The sequence below is a fragment of the Tenrec ecaudatus genome, chromosome 5 (genome assembly GCF_050624435.1).
Source record: "Tenrec ecaudatus isolate mTenEca1 chromosome 5, mTenEca1.hap1, whole genome shotgun sequence".
Classification (NCBI taxonomy): Eukaryota; Metazoa; Chordata; class Mammalia; order Afrosoricida; family Tenrecidae; genus Tenrec; species Tenrec ecaudatus.
The window spans coordinates 8,584,354-8,603,013 of record NC_134534.1 but is presented as its reverse complement, the minus strand read 5'-3'; the positions used below and the strand labels follow the sequence as shown (position 1 = coordinate 8,603,013).

Here is an 18,660-nt window from a genome sequence, read left to right as displayed (position 1 = left end):
CATACACACTTTATGGATGGCAGGCCTCTCCGTATCCCACCACTTAGCTCACTTCCTTTTCTCCCTGCCTTTTCCTTTCCCGGCTTCCTGGGTGAATGATCTCACTGATCTGTTCACCTTATTTAAGGGGTGTGTCCCTCACTGGTATTACGATTCCCCTTATAGACCTGTCTCGTTTCCTTGGCTGGAAATTTTGCCCCAAGACTTTGAGTTCAGGCCATAGTTTGGGGGTTCCACCAGTCTCTGTCTGACCAGGAAGCCTGGTCTCTTAGGACTGTGAGTTCTGTTCCCCACTTCATTCCGACTCTGTCCAGTACCTTCTAGTGTTACCCCAATTTTTTGGCGCTCCCTCGGTTTTTCTCTTTCATAATCCCTGTCTGTCAGGGGAAGAATTCTGGGCATCTCCACATGAACATTTTTCTCTAGCTTTCCATCTAGAGATCTAGGTCTGATTTGCCATGACCTTGATCATCCAGAGTCACTGCCACTGACTCAGTGGCAGGGGGTGGGCAGTTTAGAAGCCGCCTGGGGCGTGCGTGCCCTGACTCACCTCAGGACCCAGGAGAAGCAGTGATGCTTCATGGGACGACAGTCACTTTTCACGGTGCCTTGTACTGCAAGCATCAGATGCTTACTGTACGAATTCAGGCATTTAAGAGGAGTGTGTCAGGACATCTCTTTGGAAACCCCATAAGCGCTACAAGAAGAGCATGCCACGCTGGAGAAGGACCCGTGCCGGGTAAGGTGGGGTCACGCGAGAGAGGAAGGCCCTGGACCCCGTGGCTGCAGCAGTGGGAACGGCCGCGAGGGCTGTGCAGGACCGGGCCGTGTTTCTTTCTCGGTGCCGCGGGCTGCTGTGTCTCAGAGCCGCCTCGCTGGCACTGACAAGTCAGAGCAAACGCAGCATCTATTCCGTTTTTGTGTATGGCGTGTGCACGCTTCCTTCTAACAGTGCCAGCCTGCCATGGACAGTGCACTAGCTGTGAGCCAGGCACTGCGCAGCATGTCGTGTTCATGTGTTCATTTCATTTTTCTCATACTTGGGTATGGAAAGGGATGCACATGAGGGTAGTAAGGTTGGCTAGGTGACACACCAGGAAGAACTGCTTTTCATGTTTGGTCAAGTGCGTAATGAATGATTTGATCTTGCTATTATTTATCATGGGTTATTTATTTAGACTGAAAAGAGTGTCCATATTCAGATGAATCATGTCCCCCTCATTGATCCCCATGGGAATTCAGAGAACTGGGTAGATCTAGGGACATGTACACGAGGACTGGTGCGGGAGATGGGGGCGGAGAACATCCACAGTCAGTGGGGCTTCGAGCCTGGCTCTGGGCTGCATGGTGCAGCACTAGTGTAAGAGCGGGGTGACAGTGGGACTGTGTGGAAGTCCAGAGCAAAGGGAGTATACATTTCCGGGGTGACTAGTGACAGTTGCTTTCAGCTCTGGACTCGAGCTGTAGAAGGATGGTGCTTTCATTACTAGAAATGAATCCAGAGGGGCTCCTTTTGGGAGCTTGCCTCGTGCTGAGTATCACTGACTGGGCCTCACAAAGCCTTGCTGTAAGAGTTGCATTTTTTGTGAGCGCTTGCAGGTGATCCTGGAAACTCTGATGCTAGCAGCAAAGATAGACTTCATGGAGGACGCCTTCTCAGCGTGAGGCGTTACAGCGGGAATTCCCTTATCCTGTGGAAGGTGGTGCTAGGGCTTGAGCGAGTGGGGGCCATAGATCGCATAGAGGGAAAGCTGAGGCTCAAGGAGGTGGAGAACTGTAGGGTGACAGCTGAGCTCGGAGACAACAGCTTCCATGGAAAGGAATTGTCGCGTTGTAGTGACAGTGCCCTTGAGGGTGAATTGCAGCAGTGACCGTGGCCTGTCTTTGAGAAGATTGCCACCAGGGCACGGCAGGTGTGTACTTTTCCACAGCGGGCAAACCTTGGGAATGGTACAGTGGTTGGCCCCCAGCCATGGAGGTTTGCAGTTCTCCAGAAGACCCGCCATCGCAAGCCGGACCCAGTATGAGGCGCCTCTTTGACTTTCCAGAAGACAGTCACAGGACAATTGTTGATTTCCCCCTGAGCGAGGAAACAAGCTGTGTCTGAGTCCACTTGGGGGCTGGAGTGTGTTATGATCTTGACTCTGCTCGACCTTTGTGACCTTGGGTTGGGTATGGACTATCTCAGGGACTCCCAGCCCCCGATAGAAATAAAACAAGAACCCTCTTCCAAGCCCTTGTGCTCAAGCAGCGCAGATATATACCGTATGTACCCGAGTGTAAGCCGAGGCACCTAATTTTTACCTGGGAAACCAGAAAAACTGATTGACTCAAGTATAAGCCTAGGGTGGAAAATGCAGAAGCCATTGGTGAGTTTCAATAATCAAAACAAATGAAAATAAAATTACTAAAAATTGAGACCAGTGGGGTAATGTATTTAAATATTTATTTTAAATTTAAAAATATAAAAAGGACAAGTCATTTAACATTAGTAAACCAGCACAGTAAGTGGAAAATAGGTTCAACAAAAACAATAAGGTATCAATAATGATACCTTAAGAGTACTATTCCCTGAGCTCAATCAGCAACCAAGCTAAAATGTAAAGAGTTAAAATCCTTCAAAACTGGATTCCTCATCATCATCATCCGTTTCCCAGTGCAGAGCTTCAGCTGGTGTGAGGTCATCACAGACGCTGTCCTCACTGAGATCACCATCACTGCTGTCATTTTCATACAAAGCGCAGTCTTCACTGCCATCCATAGCATGACTAATACTACATTTCTGGAAGGCACGCCGCTCCATGTCTTCTGGAATGTCTTCTCATGCTTCTGGAACCCACTTTGCTATTAACTCTATGTCAGGCTTCATGAGCTTAACTCCTTTTGTTAGTCCGGCTTGACCAGATGACATCCATTCATGCCACTGACCCGAGTATAAACCAAACCCAACTTGGCTTATACACGAGTATATACAGTAGGTAAACATTTTGGCAACACTTGGAAATACCATAGAAAATTAGAGTGGTGCTTCTTAGAATGCCTTGGCTTTCAAGTTGTCTTCTTGAAGTGTGTGGATCTGCCCCAGTGGGTACTCTCACCTGGCTGTACCCTTTCTCTGCTGGGTCGCAGCAGCTGATGTTCCCCGGATGCCTGGTGAGCTCCATCCAGCCCTCCTTTCTTGAAGAGAATGGTTGCAGAAGGTCCTCTGGGTTTAGAACGATGTCTTAAACATGATCCTTCCCAACTTTTTGCTTCAGGCACCAGTGCAAATTTCTGGTTTGTTTTCAATCTGTAATACTCATTCAATCCCAGATAGAATTTTTTTGTTGTTGTTTTTAATAGGACCAAAAAAGTATGCCCGTGTGAGTGGTATAAGGATTAAATGTTGACATTTTGAGTTTTGCATGGAGATAATTTCCCTGTAAAGTTTCACTGAGTCTCAGCTTGTTTACTGTCCAGAACTCATTTACGATTTCTTATATACAGTTGGGCCAGTTCCAATATAATTTCTCTACGCAGTCGCCTGTCATTACGGTGGGAGTCCTCACATTCCGGTTGCTCTCCTCCTTTAGCCATGCGCGCGCGGTGGGCTGTGTACATGCAGTTACGCCAGGGGGCAGCAAGTCTCACTGAAAGTCAAGTTAAAATAGCGCTGTCCCACCAGCTTCTGAAAATTCAAGTCTTCAGGAGTAGTTAAACACAGAGAAGAAATGATCATTACGGTTGGGAAACAGGCACGTGAGCAGCAGAGAGACACGAGGGGTGAGACAAGGAAGGGTGAGATAGACTGGGACTCCCCAGGGAAGGGCACCAGAGGCCTCCCCAGACAGGTTGACACAGTGCTATGGCGGCCTTCAGAGCCTGGCCTCAGCAAGGCCAAACATTCCAGTGGCCTTGGGCCCAGCAGGTCAGGAGCAGAACTGGCCAGCTAGGCTAGGGGCAGTCTGTCTTCGAACTCCCCCGTCCTCACTCCTCTGTAGATACCCAAGACAGACGTCTGTGTGTAGCGGTAGCTGCCCCTCTGTCATCACCTGTAGGCACGCGATTCTGGGGCTCTGAAGAAAGCAAAACCGCCCCACTTGCCAACAGGCTTTATTTTCTCACTGTTCGGAATGCCTAGTTTTTCTTCTTAAATCCCAGCCTTCTTCTCTACCCACTCTGGCTGCTGTCTGTCCTCTCTTGATCCTGCCCCTCAGCAGTCAGTCCTTCCCCACTCCCCCACTCTCTGTCCATCTCAGGCTTCTGCTGGGCTCTGCTCTGCAGCTCTTTGCATATTACCCCAGAAATTCTCTGAGAAGCTGCTTGTAACTTATTCCTCACGTGAGTTCTTATGAATCCTGGAAATTCCCCCAGCCCGGAGGCAAAGAGGTACATTGACTCCCAGTTTGTGCTGGGTAATTCACACCAAAGCATGATTGTGATGGAAAAGCAAAAAGCAGGGTCTACTTTAGCTCACAGGTGGCTGCGGTTAAGCACCTGGCTGCTGACTGAGAGGCAGTGCAAACTCACCAGCCACCTAATGGGGGTTGGGAGGGAAAACCTGCTGGGGGTGGGCTTCTGCCCCGCCCCATAGGGTCACCAGGAGTCAGACTTGACCCCACAGACTTGTGACGCACCCACAACAGAGAAACAGGAGACCGCACCAGACCGTATATGTGGGTGAAGCCTAACGAACAGTTTGGATGAGGGCTCCCTGGACGCTGACTCGGACTGGGTGGAGAGCAAATGAGCCGAGCGCCGTGGAGGACGGAGAAGGGCACGGAGAAGGCCCTGGCGCCAGTGATTGGGGGTTGGGATTAAACGGCAGCTACTGCGGGACTTCTGGTGATCGTTTATGGGTTTGTGAAAGATAAAATAGTTAATGTTGCCATTCTCAGTAATGTCCCCCTTTTTTGTGGGGGTGGGGGTGGTGGGGACTTGGAGAAAGGACTGTCAACCATATCTGGGTCTCGCCATCAGTCTTATTTTGCAGTCTGCATCCTGAAATTTTAATGTCTAAGGACACATTGCTTTATGCATTCAGAGAAAAAGACAAACTGCCTTAATTTTCAGAAAGTTTTTGAAAGCTGAATTGATATTGATAAGAAGTGAAAAACTTTTATTTTAGATGAAGATCGACTTTCTAGAAGAAAAAGTATCGTGGACACGGTCTCCATTCAAGTTGACATTCTGCCCAACAGCAACCATTCTGATGACGTGGTAAGCTGGGGCTGGGGCGGGGCATCACGGAGGAAAGGTTCCGCCCTTCCCCACTGACCCCAGGGAAGGCACTGGCCTGTGAGTCCCACACTAATGAGACTGTCCACTGACTGCCACAAATTTAGCACTCACTGAGTGTTTATTGTTCATTATGCTGAACTCATTTTGGCTAGCAACAAAGATTCATAATGTTGATATTGCATGTAAGAATGGTATTCGACTTGTTTTATAAGCAAAAATGTTACAAAAGGCATGTTAAGTTTGTTCACTTCTACGGATTTATGCAACATAAGTTATGGGAATACGTGGAATTCTAGTTACCTGCACTTGAAGCCCAAAGCTCATTGCTGCTTTGAGGGTGTTGTCCAGACTTCCCCTGTGAGGGGTAATGTAGTGCTGTGGGTAGTAAATATAATGGGACAACGTGGCTTAGGCTGTCGCAGCAAAGCATGTTCGTTGGAAGGACTATGACTTAGTTGAAGCTTCTGAGATTTCTGGCACTCCACCTCTTTCCATGGTGCACTTGACTGCTGTCCTCCTGAGTTTAGGAAGGAAACGCAGCCAGTATTCTCTAAGGCTTATTTCACACTGTAGGCAGGCACAGATGCCCACATGCCTTCTCTGTACTTTCTCCACTGTTTGCCCTCTTCGGCCCCAGCACTTCTCACCAGCACAACAGAAACGACCCCAGTGGCGTGTGAGACAGACAGAAGGACGTTGTCTGAGTCCATGCTTTCTCGGCCTGCCTTCTCCCTCCCATCTGCCATTCACTTGTCTGCAGGAGCCATTCCATCTGGTGGCCATGAGTGGTTTTCGATGGTGACAGCTGCCCCTGATGTGAAGTCAGTCGGTTTGTTGGGTGATTAGCAGCAGGGCAGCGGCAGTGCTTGGGCAGGCAGCGTTCAGTCTGAAGCTCAAGGCTGCCTTTCACGTTACACCTGGTGCGCTATTGCATACCATCTTAAGGGTCGGACAGAGCATCCTCACTACATTCACCACTTTCTTCAAAGCCATTTTAATCCACGCATGCCCCAGTAGTAAGAATGCCTGTCTTTTAATGACTCGGTGTAATATTTGAGGGAAGAGATTCGTCCAAAGCTATGTTTATAGATTGTGATTTGTTTGTTTCATCAAGAGGGCAATATATGTTTTTTTTTTGACTCTGACAACTTCATGTAGGGAGATGACAGACAGACAGAAAGGTGTTAGATGGGGACCAGACTCAGCTTCCGTTTTCTCCAGCTGTACCTTGGACTCCTCGTCGTGTGTGAAGTCCCTGCTGCACTTGAGATTTGTCAGTTCTAACATTTACAGACTCAAACCTTACCCTCCCGTGAATCGTTTAATAAACGTTTTGTAAGCATTGCTATATATGAACGTACATAGACAAAGTTGTCTTACTTAAGTGAAGGTATAAAAGTTAGGTAAAATAACTAAAATAGAATCCTTCTGTTTGCCTCCTGAGTTGAAGTGACCACCGTGACTGACAGTCACGGCATGTTGTGCATGCGTCTGTGATCTCGTATACCAGTAGTCCCCAACTTAGGACGGCAGTTTGTTCTGACGACTCCATCGTAAGTCAGTTCTGACGTAAGTCAAATACCTCTTTTTTGTTGTTCATAGTCAGTAGCTATAAATCCAATCTCTTAATTGTTGTATTAGTATCGTAACAGTGAAGTCAAATCACAGTGGCTGTCGGGCCCCCCCCACAGGTCAGTGGTCTGACAGCACCCAGGACAGGTGAGCATTTCCCAGCTCTCTCTGTTACAACTCCTGACTCCAGTGTAGACCAGCCCTCCCCCGCCCCCACCCCCACCCCCGGCTGCCCTACCACAGTGTTCATCACATTGAGCATCTGCTAGTGAGCGTCTGAGAGTGATGAGACATCAGCCCCTCAGGTGCTGCAACATTATATGTGGTAAGCAGCAGATTGCGTGCTTCAACATGTCTGCAGGACATATTACTGTTTGTGTTAGGCTGGGTTCTTTAGAGAATCAAAACCAGTAATGCTTTTTATGTATATAGAAAGCAATTTCTATCAAGAAGTAACTTAAACAGTTGCAGCAGTCCAGTCTGGTTCAAGTCCACAAGTCAGATGTTAAGCTGGAGGCTTCTGGTTTACGTAGCTCTGGGGGGCTGAGGAAGCAGGGAGATGAAGCAAAAGTACCGCAGGCTGGTGGATGCAGTGTCACTTAGGGCTCCTAGGATCATCAGACAGTATGGCACCAGGTCATCAGTGAATCAGATGCAGGATTCTGATCCAGCAGAAGTGACAAGCTGGCCCACAGAAGCTGCTTCAGAAGGAGTAGGCACCCTTGACGAGTCTGTCTTCCGTTGCATCAAGGGGCTGTATCCCACCACCAGTGCTGGGTGTTCACAGAGTTGATTTATATTCTGTGAGACCCCTGTTGACACAAAACCAAACTATCACTGTCACGATAAAATGTACTCATACAAACAACACGGCTAGGGAGGAGCACCGTTTGTTGGAAGGTAGGGAGACTGGCTGCAAAATGGAAACGATTGGAGCTTTGCTCAGCAATCCTCTCTCAAAGTGCATAGTGTTTGATTATTTAAGGGGAATTAATGGACGATTATAGGTATTACATTTTTAGTACCAAATTATTTTAATATTTATAATTCATTGATGTCTATTAAATTTAAGCTACCAGTTAGCTGAAAAGAATTATTGTTAATTCCAGGACAAATAACAAACCTTTGTGGGAAACATAGTTTTCCTCTTTCCTAAAGAAAATTATACGTGTGCTAACAAAGCAAAGAATTGAACAGCAAATCTGTAGGAGCCGAGCCTGCCATGCTAGATGCTGTCATCCACTAATTTAGCAGGAAAAGGGACAGCTCCCCTGGTTGGAAAAGAGGAGTGGAGGTGTGTTAGGCCTCCTCGACTTGGCTGCATACCGTAGCAACCTTAAGCACGACAGAATGAAACATGGGATGGTCCTGTGTCCTCCTCACAGTTGTTCCTGTGCTTGAGTCCACTGATGGAGCCGCCCCTCCACTTTACCAACATGATGTCCTTCCACAGGGACTGTTCTCTCCTGACGTGTCCAAAGTACGTTACAACCAGATCTTGCCAGGCTTGCCGCTAAGGAGCATCGTGGTCTTACTTCTTCCAATACAGATGGGTTTGCCCTTTCAGCAGTCCATGGTACTTTCAGTATTCTTCGCCAGCACCACAGTCAAATGCATCGATTCTTCTACGGTCTTCTTATTCAGCGCCCAACTGCCCCATCCATATAAGGCATTTGAGAACACCCTGGCTTGGGTCAGCGCACCTTAGTCCTCAAAGTAACATCCTTGCTCTTCTGTACTATAAAGCGGTCTTGTGCTTGCACATTTCACTAAATGTTGGACTTGGTCTTCTCGAGCTGCCCTGTGAAATTTGTGTTCAGCAATTTGAATTCATTCTTTCTTCCATTTCCTTTAAGTACTCTTACCATTTTCCCAGATTCATACTTCGCTCCTTCTAAGTTTCTAGTCATTAGAAGAGTTTGGCAGCTGTTTGTGCCTCATCAACAAATGAAGGCTCCCAAGGTTCACTCCCCCAGGCTTTCCCTGACTGTGTCAACCTGTCGGCTCCCCTCCCCGAACTCCTCTTCAGGCACAGTTGGAGACCCCGAGCCTGAGGGTCCCTCCTCCTGTGAGGTCTCTGACAAGGGGCTGCTTCCTTGCTTTAGGCTCTCAGTCTTTGACAGGACTGCAAAGCTCCACATTAGGTTTCCAACGGCTCCTTCCTCCAAAGTGGGGAGCGGAGGCCTCCTCCATCGTCTGTTGTGAGTCTGGAAGCTCCGCCGAAAACTGCTCACTGTGGGTGACCCTGCCAGTGACGTAGCTTCCAGCATCACACAAGCCACCACAGTGTGACAGAATGACAGACAGGTGGTGGAAAATGATGAGTTATCGGTCATACAAAAGTCCCAAATAATAAAGTGAGCTTTGAAGTTTCTGTAGAAAGCACCTCGTTAGAGACTAGAGCACTGTTTTCCGTTTATCTAGCACATCCGATTTGCTCCTTGGAGTCAGAACCAGTTGCAATGTGGCTGGGCACCAAATGCACATAAGTGGCTTTGTCTTGAGTGTGGGAGAAAGAGTGAGAGTCTCAGAAGCCCACAGCTTCTCTCCTGGCCTATAGGGTTGCTAATCGTCTGGATGGTAGTGCATTTGTCTCTTGGTTTGTATTTAGCAGCTGTGGTGTATGAGAAATACGAACCATTTAACGTTAGTCTAAAAGTTTTGTTTGCCTTAAAAAGATTTACAGAAGGGAAGCAGACAGGCCCAGGTGGCCAGCCAATGGGAACCTAATAAATGGAGAAAGGGGTTGGTCAGGAGATGTACCCAAGAGACTGCACTTGACATGGCAAAGGCCTGATCGAGAGGATCCAGGCTGGAATGGAGGAGGAGAAAATGGGTATTATAGATGCAGAGTGGGTTGAACCGACAAGAAACTCCATGGAGGTAGAGTAAACGGGGGGAGGGGGGTGGAGGCAAACAGAGAACTTGGTGGAAGAATACATCACGGTTAATGAATTGTTGGGATCCGAGAGTAAGGGAGTGTCTGCAGTGACGGCCTTCTGACTTCTTCCATGCTTTTCTCCCACGTTCTAGCTGCCTCCCCAAGGTCTATGGGCCTTACCAGTTCTAAGAACACTGATAGGTTTGCTTGTCTCTGGAATATTAATTTATCCCAGGTATAAGTAGTTGATAGCTAGAACCCAGTCTGGCGTGTCCACTCCAAATATCTAGCACGCAGCAACTCAAGATTGCAACGTGTCATCTGACTGCCCCGAGCTCCTGAGTCCTCCATGCGGAGGTCGCGGAGCTCCTGCTGCTGGGTTCCAGCAATGGCCTTGTGTTGCACGCTGTGCTTTTCGTTCATTGGTCTTGCCGCCTCAGGTTTAGCAAACAGAATCTGTGAGCTAAAATTTGGGGTGACCAGAGCCCCAGGCAAGTACGCATGTATCATTTCTTCACTTATTTCAGAGCTACTGTAGTGAATGGGTAGTTAGTTACTCCTTCTGAAAGGGTGCTGGTGATCCAACATGAATGGCAGGCTTATAACTTGCACACAGTTGATTTCATACCATTTATATACCGACCAGCAAGAGACAGGTTGGCCAAGCCCAGATAAGGGAATAGTTCTAGAAGACTAAAACTTGGTGGTGAGCCTCAGAAGGTCCAAAGTACGCTTATTTTAAGCTGTTGATTACATCACACCTGTTGAACACATCCTAAAGTATTACTTCTTTTAAATTATTTAAAGTCTCAGATTGTGTGTTTGTAAATTGCACGTGGTACCAAAGTGATAGAGACTATGCAATACCTTGTTCTCATTTACCAGAACTGAAAACTGAAACTGATTTCATACGTACTTTCTGCCCTGAAGAACTCACAGCAGTCTTCCCTTAGGACGAGTCATGCCCTCTGGGGCACTTCCGAACCCGGAAGGTGTGGTGTGCCCACGGGGCTGGGGCTGCCCGGCAGTTGTTCACCTAGCCAGCCCACTACCAAGCTGCAGACCAGTCCCCAAAGCCAGTGTCAGAACCAGTGAGTCAGAGGCTGTTTGGGTGCGATACTCAGAGTAAAATCACAAACCAAGATAACACAAAGAAGAAAAGTATGCTTGTGAAATTCTCAGATACTTGTAACTAGCTGAAGGTTTTCTTTTATATTGACCTTTTTAAACTTTGTATTTTACTTAAAACCTCTTCTCTCTAGGTTAGTAACACCGAAGAAATCACCTTTGAAGCACTGAAGAAAGCAATCGGTGAGGAATTCTGTACTTACGAGTTCTCCTCGTGACCCCCTCTCTCCTTTTCTTGTGCGCGCCTGGATCCCAGGCAACAGAGAGGCAGCGAGGCAAACTAAACACGTGCGGTTGGTTTCTCTGTAAACCTGGCATTGACATAACCTCTGTCCCATCTCCCTTGTCCTGTTCCCGGGCGCAGACGGGGTACTCGAGCCAGGAAGCCCCAACTGCAGTTTTCATCTGGTGGCCAGGATTCTGGAATTCTTGAGTGTCTAAGCTGTGTGAATCTGGAAGTAAATTTTTAAAAAAACTGGTGAGGAACTTGGTAGGAGAACTGTTGGGGAACACTGAGAGAAAAGCTCACAAAGGGAAAAGTAGTGTCCGCAGAAAAGCCGTGAGCAATGCAGACGTGACTGGGCTTGTATGGCAGCCATTCACGAGTCCACACTTGTCCCCTCTATCCGTCTGCCACCGTGTCAAAGAAACTCCTCCTCAGCGTCCATTTCCTTTCCCCGCCGTCTGTGTGGTCACAGAACCTTGAACATCAGGCACCTCATTCATCTTGTGAGAGTCACAGCTGAGGGGCGGGGCTTGGTGGGGAGCGTCCCTGTGTGGTTACAGGAGCCACTGCCAGATAAGCCGTGGGTCCGCCTCCTGATGATGCTCCTCGGCAGCCAGGAGCATTCGGTGGTTGTGTCTTTGGGCCATTTGTTATTATATTGTCTCATAGACTGTTGCCAGACCTCACATCGTCTTCATATGGAAGATGGCTTTTCAAATCACAGCCAGTAAGTTGAAAAGACAAAGACACGGAGCCCTGGTGGCTTAGTGCTCATGCATTGGGCTGTTAGACGTAAGGTTAGCAGTTCAAAACCACCAGCTGCTCCTTGGGAAGAAAGATGCAGCTTTCCTCTCCTGGAATGGAGGACGGTCTCAGAAACCCACAGGGGCAGATCTGCTCTGTCCTGCAGGGCTGCTGAGAGTGCAGACAACGGCGGGATTCCAAATGGCCCTGTTGGTATGCCTGTTACTTCGTTACATATCAAAGGGCAGTCTTGCAAATCCTTCATTAGTGCCTGGTGTATAAGGGACCACATTTAATGAGACTCGCCCCTCAGGAAGGAAAGTGAGGTTCGTTAAGCTGTAGGAAGTTAGGTATGCACTTTTGGGATATGAGATACAAGATCTTGCATGATGTCATTTCCAACCCTGTTAGAATGGGGTGTGTGTGTGCGTGCGTGCGTGCGTGCGTGCGTGCGTGTGTGTGTGAGAGAGAGAAGGTGAGAGTGAGTTCATGGTTTGCTCTTAGGGTCTTGGTAGAGTTGTGCTTCTTTCAATGTGTCTTGGTAAACACTTCCACAGATACCAGTGGAATGGAAGAACAGGAAAAGGAAAAGAGGCGTCTTGTAATAGAGAAATTCCAGAAAGCTCCATTTGAAGAAATAGCAGCACAGTGTGAATCCAAAGTAAGTGAGCACCTGGGGGTGGGGGTGGAGGCAGGGCTTGATATCAGTAAATAACTTTTTGGGGGCGGGTAACTGGTTGATAAGTTCTAAGTTTGGCCACTAAGAAATGTGTCAGATGGGGATCGAAATCTCTGGCGGTAGACCCCAGTGTTTTCCCTGTGTAATGTAAGCAGGTACAAATGGCAGGTCACAACCAACAGCATGCTGTGGTCACTTTGGTGTTTTCATTTCCTTTTGTTGTGTCTGGTGAGCGCTGGTCGTTTTGTTCTGTGTGCACAGTGACTCTCAGGGGAGGGAAGGAGAGGCACTGCATGAAGTGGCGCGGAGGAAGCCCAGCAGCCGACCAGTTCCTCTTCTGTAGTCTTGGCGTCTGAGTGTGTGGAACGGGGACAGTTCTTCCCTAGCCCCTGGGCTACTGCCACAGGAAACCACCAGTGGGCGACTTTAACAGGCATCTAAGGCTCCCCTTGCCTTCAAGTCCCGTGGCCTGGAGCCCAGAGTCAACAGGTGTCTGCCCCACACAGTGGCCGGGTAACAGCACGATGCTGACCCTGCCGCGCCAGCGGGCCTGCAAGGCCAGGTTCAGCGTGGCTACTTCAGGGGCAGCTGTTTTCTCTCTGCCCCAGGAAGGAGGCAGGTCCGGGCAGCTCCTAGGGGATCTTCACATGACCTGTGTGTAATCTGCCTCTTAGCTCAAACGAGAGTGACTCCACACAGCCAACGTGAATCCTGTCTCATGAACCTAGGAAAGACAGCCCGTGTCCCGGGGCTTCTAACCACAGACACGGAGGACACCACCGTTCAGTTCATAACGACGTGTGCTTTCTCCTTCGCAGGCACATTTGCTTCATGACAGACTTGCTCAGATCCTGGAACTCACCGTACGGTACGTGGGTTGTTCCTCCCGCAGCACAGGCGAAAGCACTAGGGTCCATGTAGGGAAGGTGATGCGCTGCTTCTCATGGGAGCAACCGGCGGGTCAAACACAAGTCCTAGCAGTGCGTCTGTGTCCCAGTCTGTCTGTCCACTTGATGGATGGCTGCTTCTCTCTGTCCAGCTCCTCGCTCTAGTTCATTCCTTCACCATGGTCCTATAAGGAAATCCAGTTCTCCTGAAGATCTGGATTCTGACATTCTGCCGAACCAGGGAATTGCCCTTAGTTGACTCTTCTCAAACTACAGCTGGCTGTGGCTTGGCCTCCTGACCCTGTCTGCCTCCAATCAGGAGCGAAACAGGCATATACACTGTCACAGTGGGGTTCAGCAGGGTGTATTGGAAACTAACCTGTACAGTTGGGCCAGGGAATGAAGTAGAAAGTAAAGAGGGGGAAGGAGGAAACACAACCGTCACTCGACCATGATATGATGTGTGTGTGTGAGACTCCTAAGGGGCCAACCGTGTTCCCCAAGGAGAGCTACCTCCCCAGCCAAGGGAACTTAGCGAGGTCCCCGGATCAGGGCCAGTACCGAGGAATGAGTTGTTCCTGTGAGCAGCGAAGTATGCTGGAGAATGAAACTTGGAAATAGACAGTATCCATAAATTTAACAGTGTATATTGCCTCTATTAAAAATACAAAACATTACAAAGCGAAAGCTCTAAATAAATATTCCATGTTTATGGATTGAAATATTAAATATTGTTTGCATGCTGTTTCTCCAAAGTGAGATATAGCTTTAATAGCATCTTAATCAAAATCCCTCTGAACTGATTCTGTGGAAAGGGAAGAATCGATCCTATAAGGAACGCGGAAGTGCAGAGGGCCTGACGGACAGAGCGCAGTTTGAAGGAGACTGACCTCTGGCAAAGAGTTTCGGAGCAGTAAGATTCCACCCAGTGTTTCTAAGTGAAAGGCTGAAGACATGAATCGCAAGCCCTCGGGCACTGTGTCCCCACATGATGATGACGCAGAACTGCTGTTTGTAAAACTGTAAACCAAGGAGGCAGCCTGTCAGGACAGAAGTATGCGTGCACAAGGCTAGATTCAGAAACATCGTTGACGGTGATGAAAAATGGGGAGGAACTGGAATTTGTCTACCAGATCATCCATTTCGTCCATCACTAGGGAATCAGTGATGCCCGTCCGTAAGGTCCAATACCATGCTGACATCAAAAAGGTGACATGGAGGGGCTTCAGAACGTTCACGGAAAAATGTCATTATCCTTTTGTGCCTTCTGTCCGTGAACTTTTTGAAGCCTCCTGTCAATATATATTGAAGATATGTGTGTTATACAGGGTTCTCTAGAGAGACAAAAACAGATTGCTAGTAATTTTATATAAATATAGATAGATAACACAAGAAATGAACTTAAATTATATACAGATAGATATAGAATACAAGAAATGAACAGTTAAATTATAAAGCAGTACAAATGGCTCACTGCAACTCACCCCCCTGAGAGAGTTGTGAGACACTGGCAGTCCTTTAAGGCTTGAGGGCCACCAGGTAGACCTCTGTAGAGAGAGAGCTCGGCTATGTCAGCACAGGCAACAAACAGCAAGGCAGGTCACCAACCGTCAGCCCCCAGCTCCAGAGATGTACATTCCAATCGTGTGGTCTTAAAAGGACCTCAACTTACAGTGACACAGTCCACAGGCTAGGCGTCCCACAGGTAGTGTAGCCTGTAAATTGAGGCACAGAACAAGCAAGGTAGCCGCACACTGGTCTGATGATGAAAGAGCGAGAGACAAGAAAGGCGAGGCTCACCGAGCCATTTATCTCTCCGCCCTTCAATTAATCCCACTTGTGTTTATCGGCTAGGCTTGCTCAATAAACTATCTCAATATGTTTTACTGGTGAAACGCAGGGTGTATGAATGGAATTGCACACAATAGAGATGAGCATTTACATCCCTGCACTAGGTGTACCCATGTGTAATGCTGTGCGCCACTGCCTGCTCAGCTTCAGCGTGGTTTGTGGCGGCAGGTAGAGGGCTCGGGGGGGGGGGGGGCGCAGGTGGCAGGCCACGTGCTCGGAGGAGCAGCGCCACTGAACTCTCCCTCTCCGGTGTCTTCTCTTACAGCCCTCCACCAAGTCCATCAGGAACTCTGACCTTGACTTCTGGGCATACCCAGTACCAGTCTGTCCCTGTCTACGAGATGAAGTTCCCAGACCTGTGTGTGTACTGAGGGAGCACAAAGGACCTCAGCGTCAAGTCTGGCAGCCTGACAGGGATGGCCACGCTGAGCTCAGGCTCGACGCACCGCGGACTGACAGCCTCATGGACAACCACGACGGACGCCCCCACCAGTGCTCCGCCACCACCCTGCACGTGTGGGAAGGACAGGTCCCTCGGAGTGCTTCTGAAGACAGGTCTATGCCAGGTTCCAGTCGGTTTTTAAGTGAGCACATATATTACTCTTACCATTATTCCATTGTTAAACAGTATATTTTGTTAAACTTTTCAGAAACGTTTTTTAAAATAAGCCTTCAGAGGATTAAAAATGTATGACGTGACTACTGTATTCCTTCCCTGTCTGCACAACTGCTTAGACATAGCGTTGCTTTGTGGCCCTGTCGGGAAGGAGCTGGGGTACATGTCAAGCACACTCTTGGCGCTGTGCTGCGTTATGGCACGCGGCTTCCGCCCCACACCGAGAGCATTTCTGCTACTGATGATGGGCATTCTTTCTGGACATCTCTGGGCTGCTGTCCCTAACTATACCCCTTAGGAATCGCCCTGCTCGAAGGCCGCAGCTTCTTGTCATCCTGGTTCCTGTCCAGCCTTTTCCTCGTGGCTCGAGAGACTTAGTACTTCCTCTCAGAGCACCGGCCGTGCAATATGTTTACATCCTAAGATGTATTAGTTTACAGGCTGCGCTGTGAAATGATAGTCATGTTTTGCTGTGGCTCCACTAATAAAAGGAGAGATAGATTTAGTATAGAAACTAGGCATTTTAAAGCAGCTACTCGTTCACCTGTGAAGAGCCTGCACATTTCTCTTCAATTAAGCACATTGATTTACATTTTGGCACCGGCAGTTTTAAATCCTTGGTCAGGTTTCCCCAGTAGGCTTTTCATTTGTTGAGATGGGAACGGTGACTAGCCCGAGTCTGACAGGCTTAGTGATGTGGCGTTTGGAACGGCCTGTGGTTTTCCAGACCTTGTCCGCCCTCCCCAGGGAGCATGGCTGCTGTCAGCTGCAGCTTCCAGAGCACGCTCCCCCCATCCCCCCCGCACTGGTCGACCCGGGCATCCTGTACGACCCCGAAAGTTCCCTCGAGGAATTATTATAAAGTCACGAGTTCATCATTCGATCTTGCCCAATAAGATGTCTTTCTGCATCAAATCAATTTAAGCATATAACAAAGTCCAGCTTGGAAAAAAGCAAAACTGAAGTTGCGTTTGGGCTCTGGCGTTTGGGAAACCGCGTTGACAAGATGTTTTAGCTCTGGGTGATGATTCCTTGCCATGTTTCCTGGAAGCAGGAATGGAAGGAAATGCTCACAGAGCATGCCTGCTCTGAGTCTTTTACTTTCACCCAAAGCACCCGACTCCCTAGAAGCATCTTAGAAGGGCGTTTCATCCCCTGAACCTGTGAAGGGATCCGGTGGCGGCCTGCTCGGTAGTTGTCGATGGAGGAGACCCTGTCCTGAGTGGCAGTGCAGTCCCCGCCAGAGGGAGTTACAGCCCAGGGCACTGTCACGTCGGGTCACATCCGGGTCAGGTACAGTGTGTCACCAGCTCACAGGACAAGTTCTGGTTTTGTTTCTCTGTGTCTCTGTGGTGTGTTTAAAGGAGGATATTGATTTTCTTTACTGTTAGTTTTTTAATCTAAGCAGGGGGACATGCAAAACCAATCATCATCCAGTTGGATGTCGTTTTACAGATGAACACTGTGTGCTTTTGTATGACAAATATACCTAACTTAGTAACAAGAAGACCTATACTCATTTGCACTCATGCAAAACCCCAAATTGTCTCTTAGAAAATGCCGTTTCTCTGCGGTTTGACAATGCATGTGCCGCGTGCGCGCCAGGGAACCCATTTGTCCTCGCCGTTGCTCCCACCGCCCGTGATTGGGTGTGAGCTGTGGGCTTCAGCTGTGTGGGCTGTTCCTCGGTGACTTGATTGGTGGGTTGAAGTCACAGTAGACTTCTGTGTGTCCTGGGTTCCCGCCCTGGTCATGTTGGCAGGGGTCCTGAGAAACGAGCGTGAGCACAGGCGAGTCTGCAGGAGATTGCTATGCATACTGTATTGTATCCGGTTTGGGGTTGAAAAGTTTTAGATTTGTTAAAGTTCACTGTACCGCTTTATTTTCATAGCTATGTAAAATCTTAATAAACTGTTCTTCATTCTTACGCCGCATACAGCTGCTTGTAATGTCTATTTATTTCATGGTCTCGTATGAGTGACACCAGGATGTTCTCCTATGTGTGTTGTATGCTCCTGCTTATGTCGTTATCTGAACACACACAGGTATGTGTACAGACACAAACAGACACATACCACACACCCCACGAACCGTATCTTTCAGCCACAGTGCTACTTAGGGGTGAGGACGGCAAGACTCGAGACATGTCAGGGGAGAGCAGACCCTGGGGAAAGGCCATCGTGCTTGGTGAAACAAGGGGTGCTGGAAAAGGAAGGCCTTGGCGAGCCGGGCTGACGGGTGGGTTCTGTGCCCACTGGGTCGCTGTGAGCTGGAGCCCACTCGATGGCACTTAGAATACCCAACCTCTCCGCAAGGGGGCCTGGTGGTGCTGTTGTGACGCACTGGCTGTCAACTCCAGGGTGGGTGCTTCAGACGCACAGAGCCTTTTAAACTCTGGGAGAAACACGTCATGATCCACGCCCCATGGGCGCTCCCTGCCACACGGGTCACTGTGTCCAAGTCAGCTCGGCCGCCTCCCACACCACACCATTCTGAGCCCGTTTCTGTGAACATCAAGTCCTATCCCCAGGACCTGCTGGTGAGTGGCTCTTAGCAGGGGTGGCCGTGGCAGGTGGCCCTGTGCTTAAATCCAAGTGAGGGGACAGGTCTGTCCTTCGGGAGCGTGCTAGACGAGCCGTCATCTTAGTCCTTGGAAGGAGGCTTTTGTCACTGGATAGTTGGTGGCCCTCCGCGAGGGCATTAAAACTCCCTACTACTGAATCAATTCCGGCTCTTAGCAACCCCGCAGGACAGCATAGAGCTGCCCCCGTGGGTTTCTGAGACTTATGCTTTATGGGAGTAGAAAGCCTCGTCTTTCAAGGAGCAGCTGGTGGTTTAGAACTACTGACCTGGCAG

The 18,660-nt window shown here is 48.8% G+C and overlaps 1 protein-coding gene across 1 annotated transcript in view; it reads left to right on the top strand.

The window, feature by feature from the left end:
• The window catches only part of EFR3A (EFR3 homolog A), a 78,329-nt gene extending 60,591 nt beyond the window's left edge, over positions 1-17,738 (top strand). Inside the window, exons 19-23 of the mRNA XM_075549250.1 lie at positions 5,108-5,199; positions 10,936-10,984; positions 12,329-12,432; positions 13,269-13,318; positions 15,454-17,738. Coding sequence (XP_075405365.1) covers positions 5,108-5,199; positions 10,936-10,984; positions 12,329-12,432; positions 13,269-13,318; positions 15,454-15,559 — 401 coding nt within the window. The 3' untranslated portion in view covers positions 15,560-17,738. The remainder of the gene's footprint in view (positions 1-5,107; positions 5,200-10,935; positions 10,985-12,328; positions 12,433-13,268; positions 13,319-15,453) is intronic.
• The last annotated feature ends 922 nt before the right edge of the window (positions 17,739-18,660 follow it).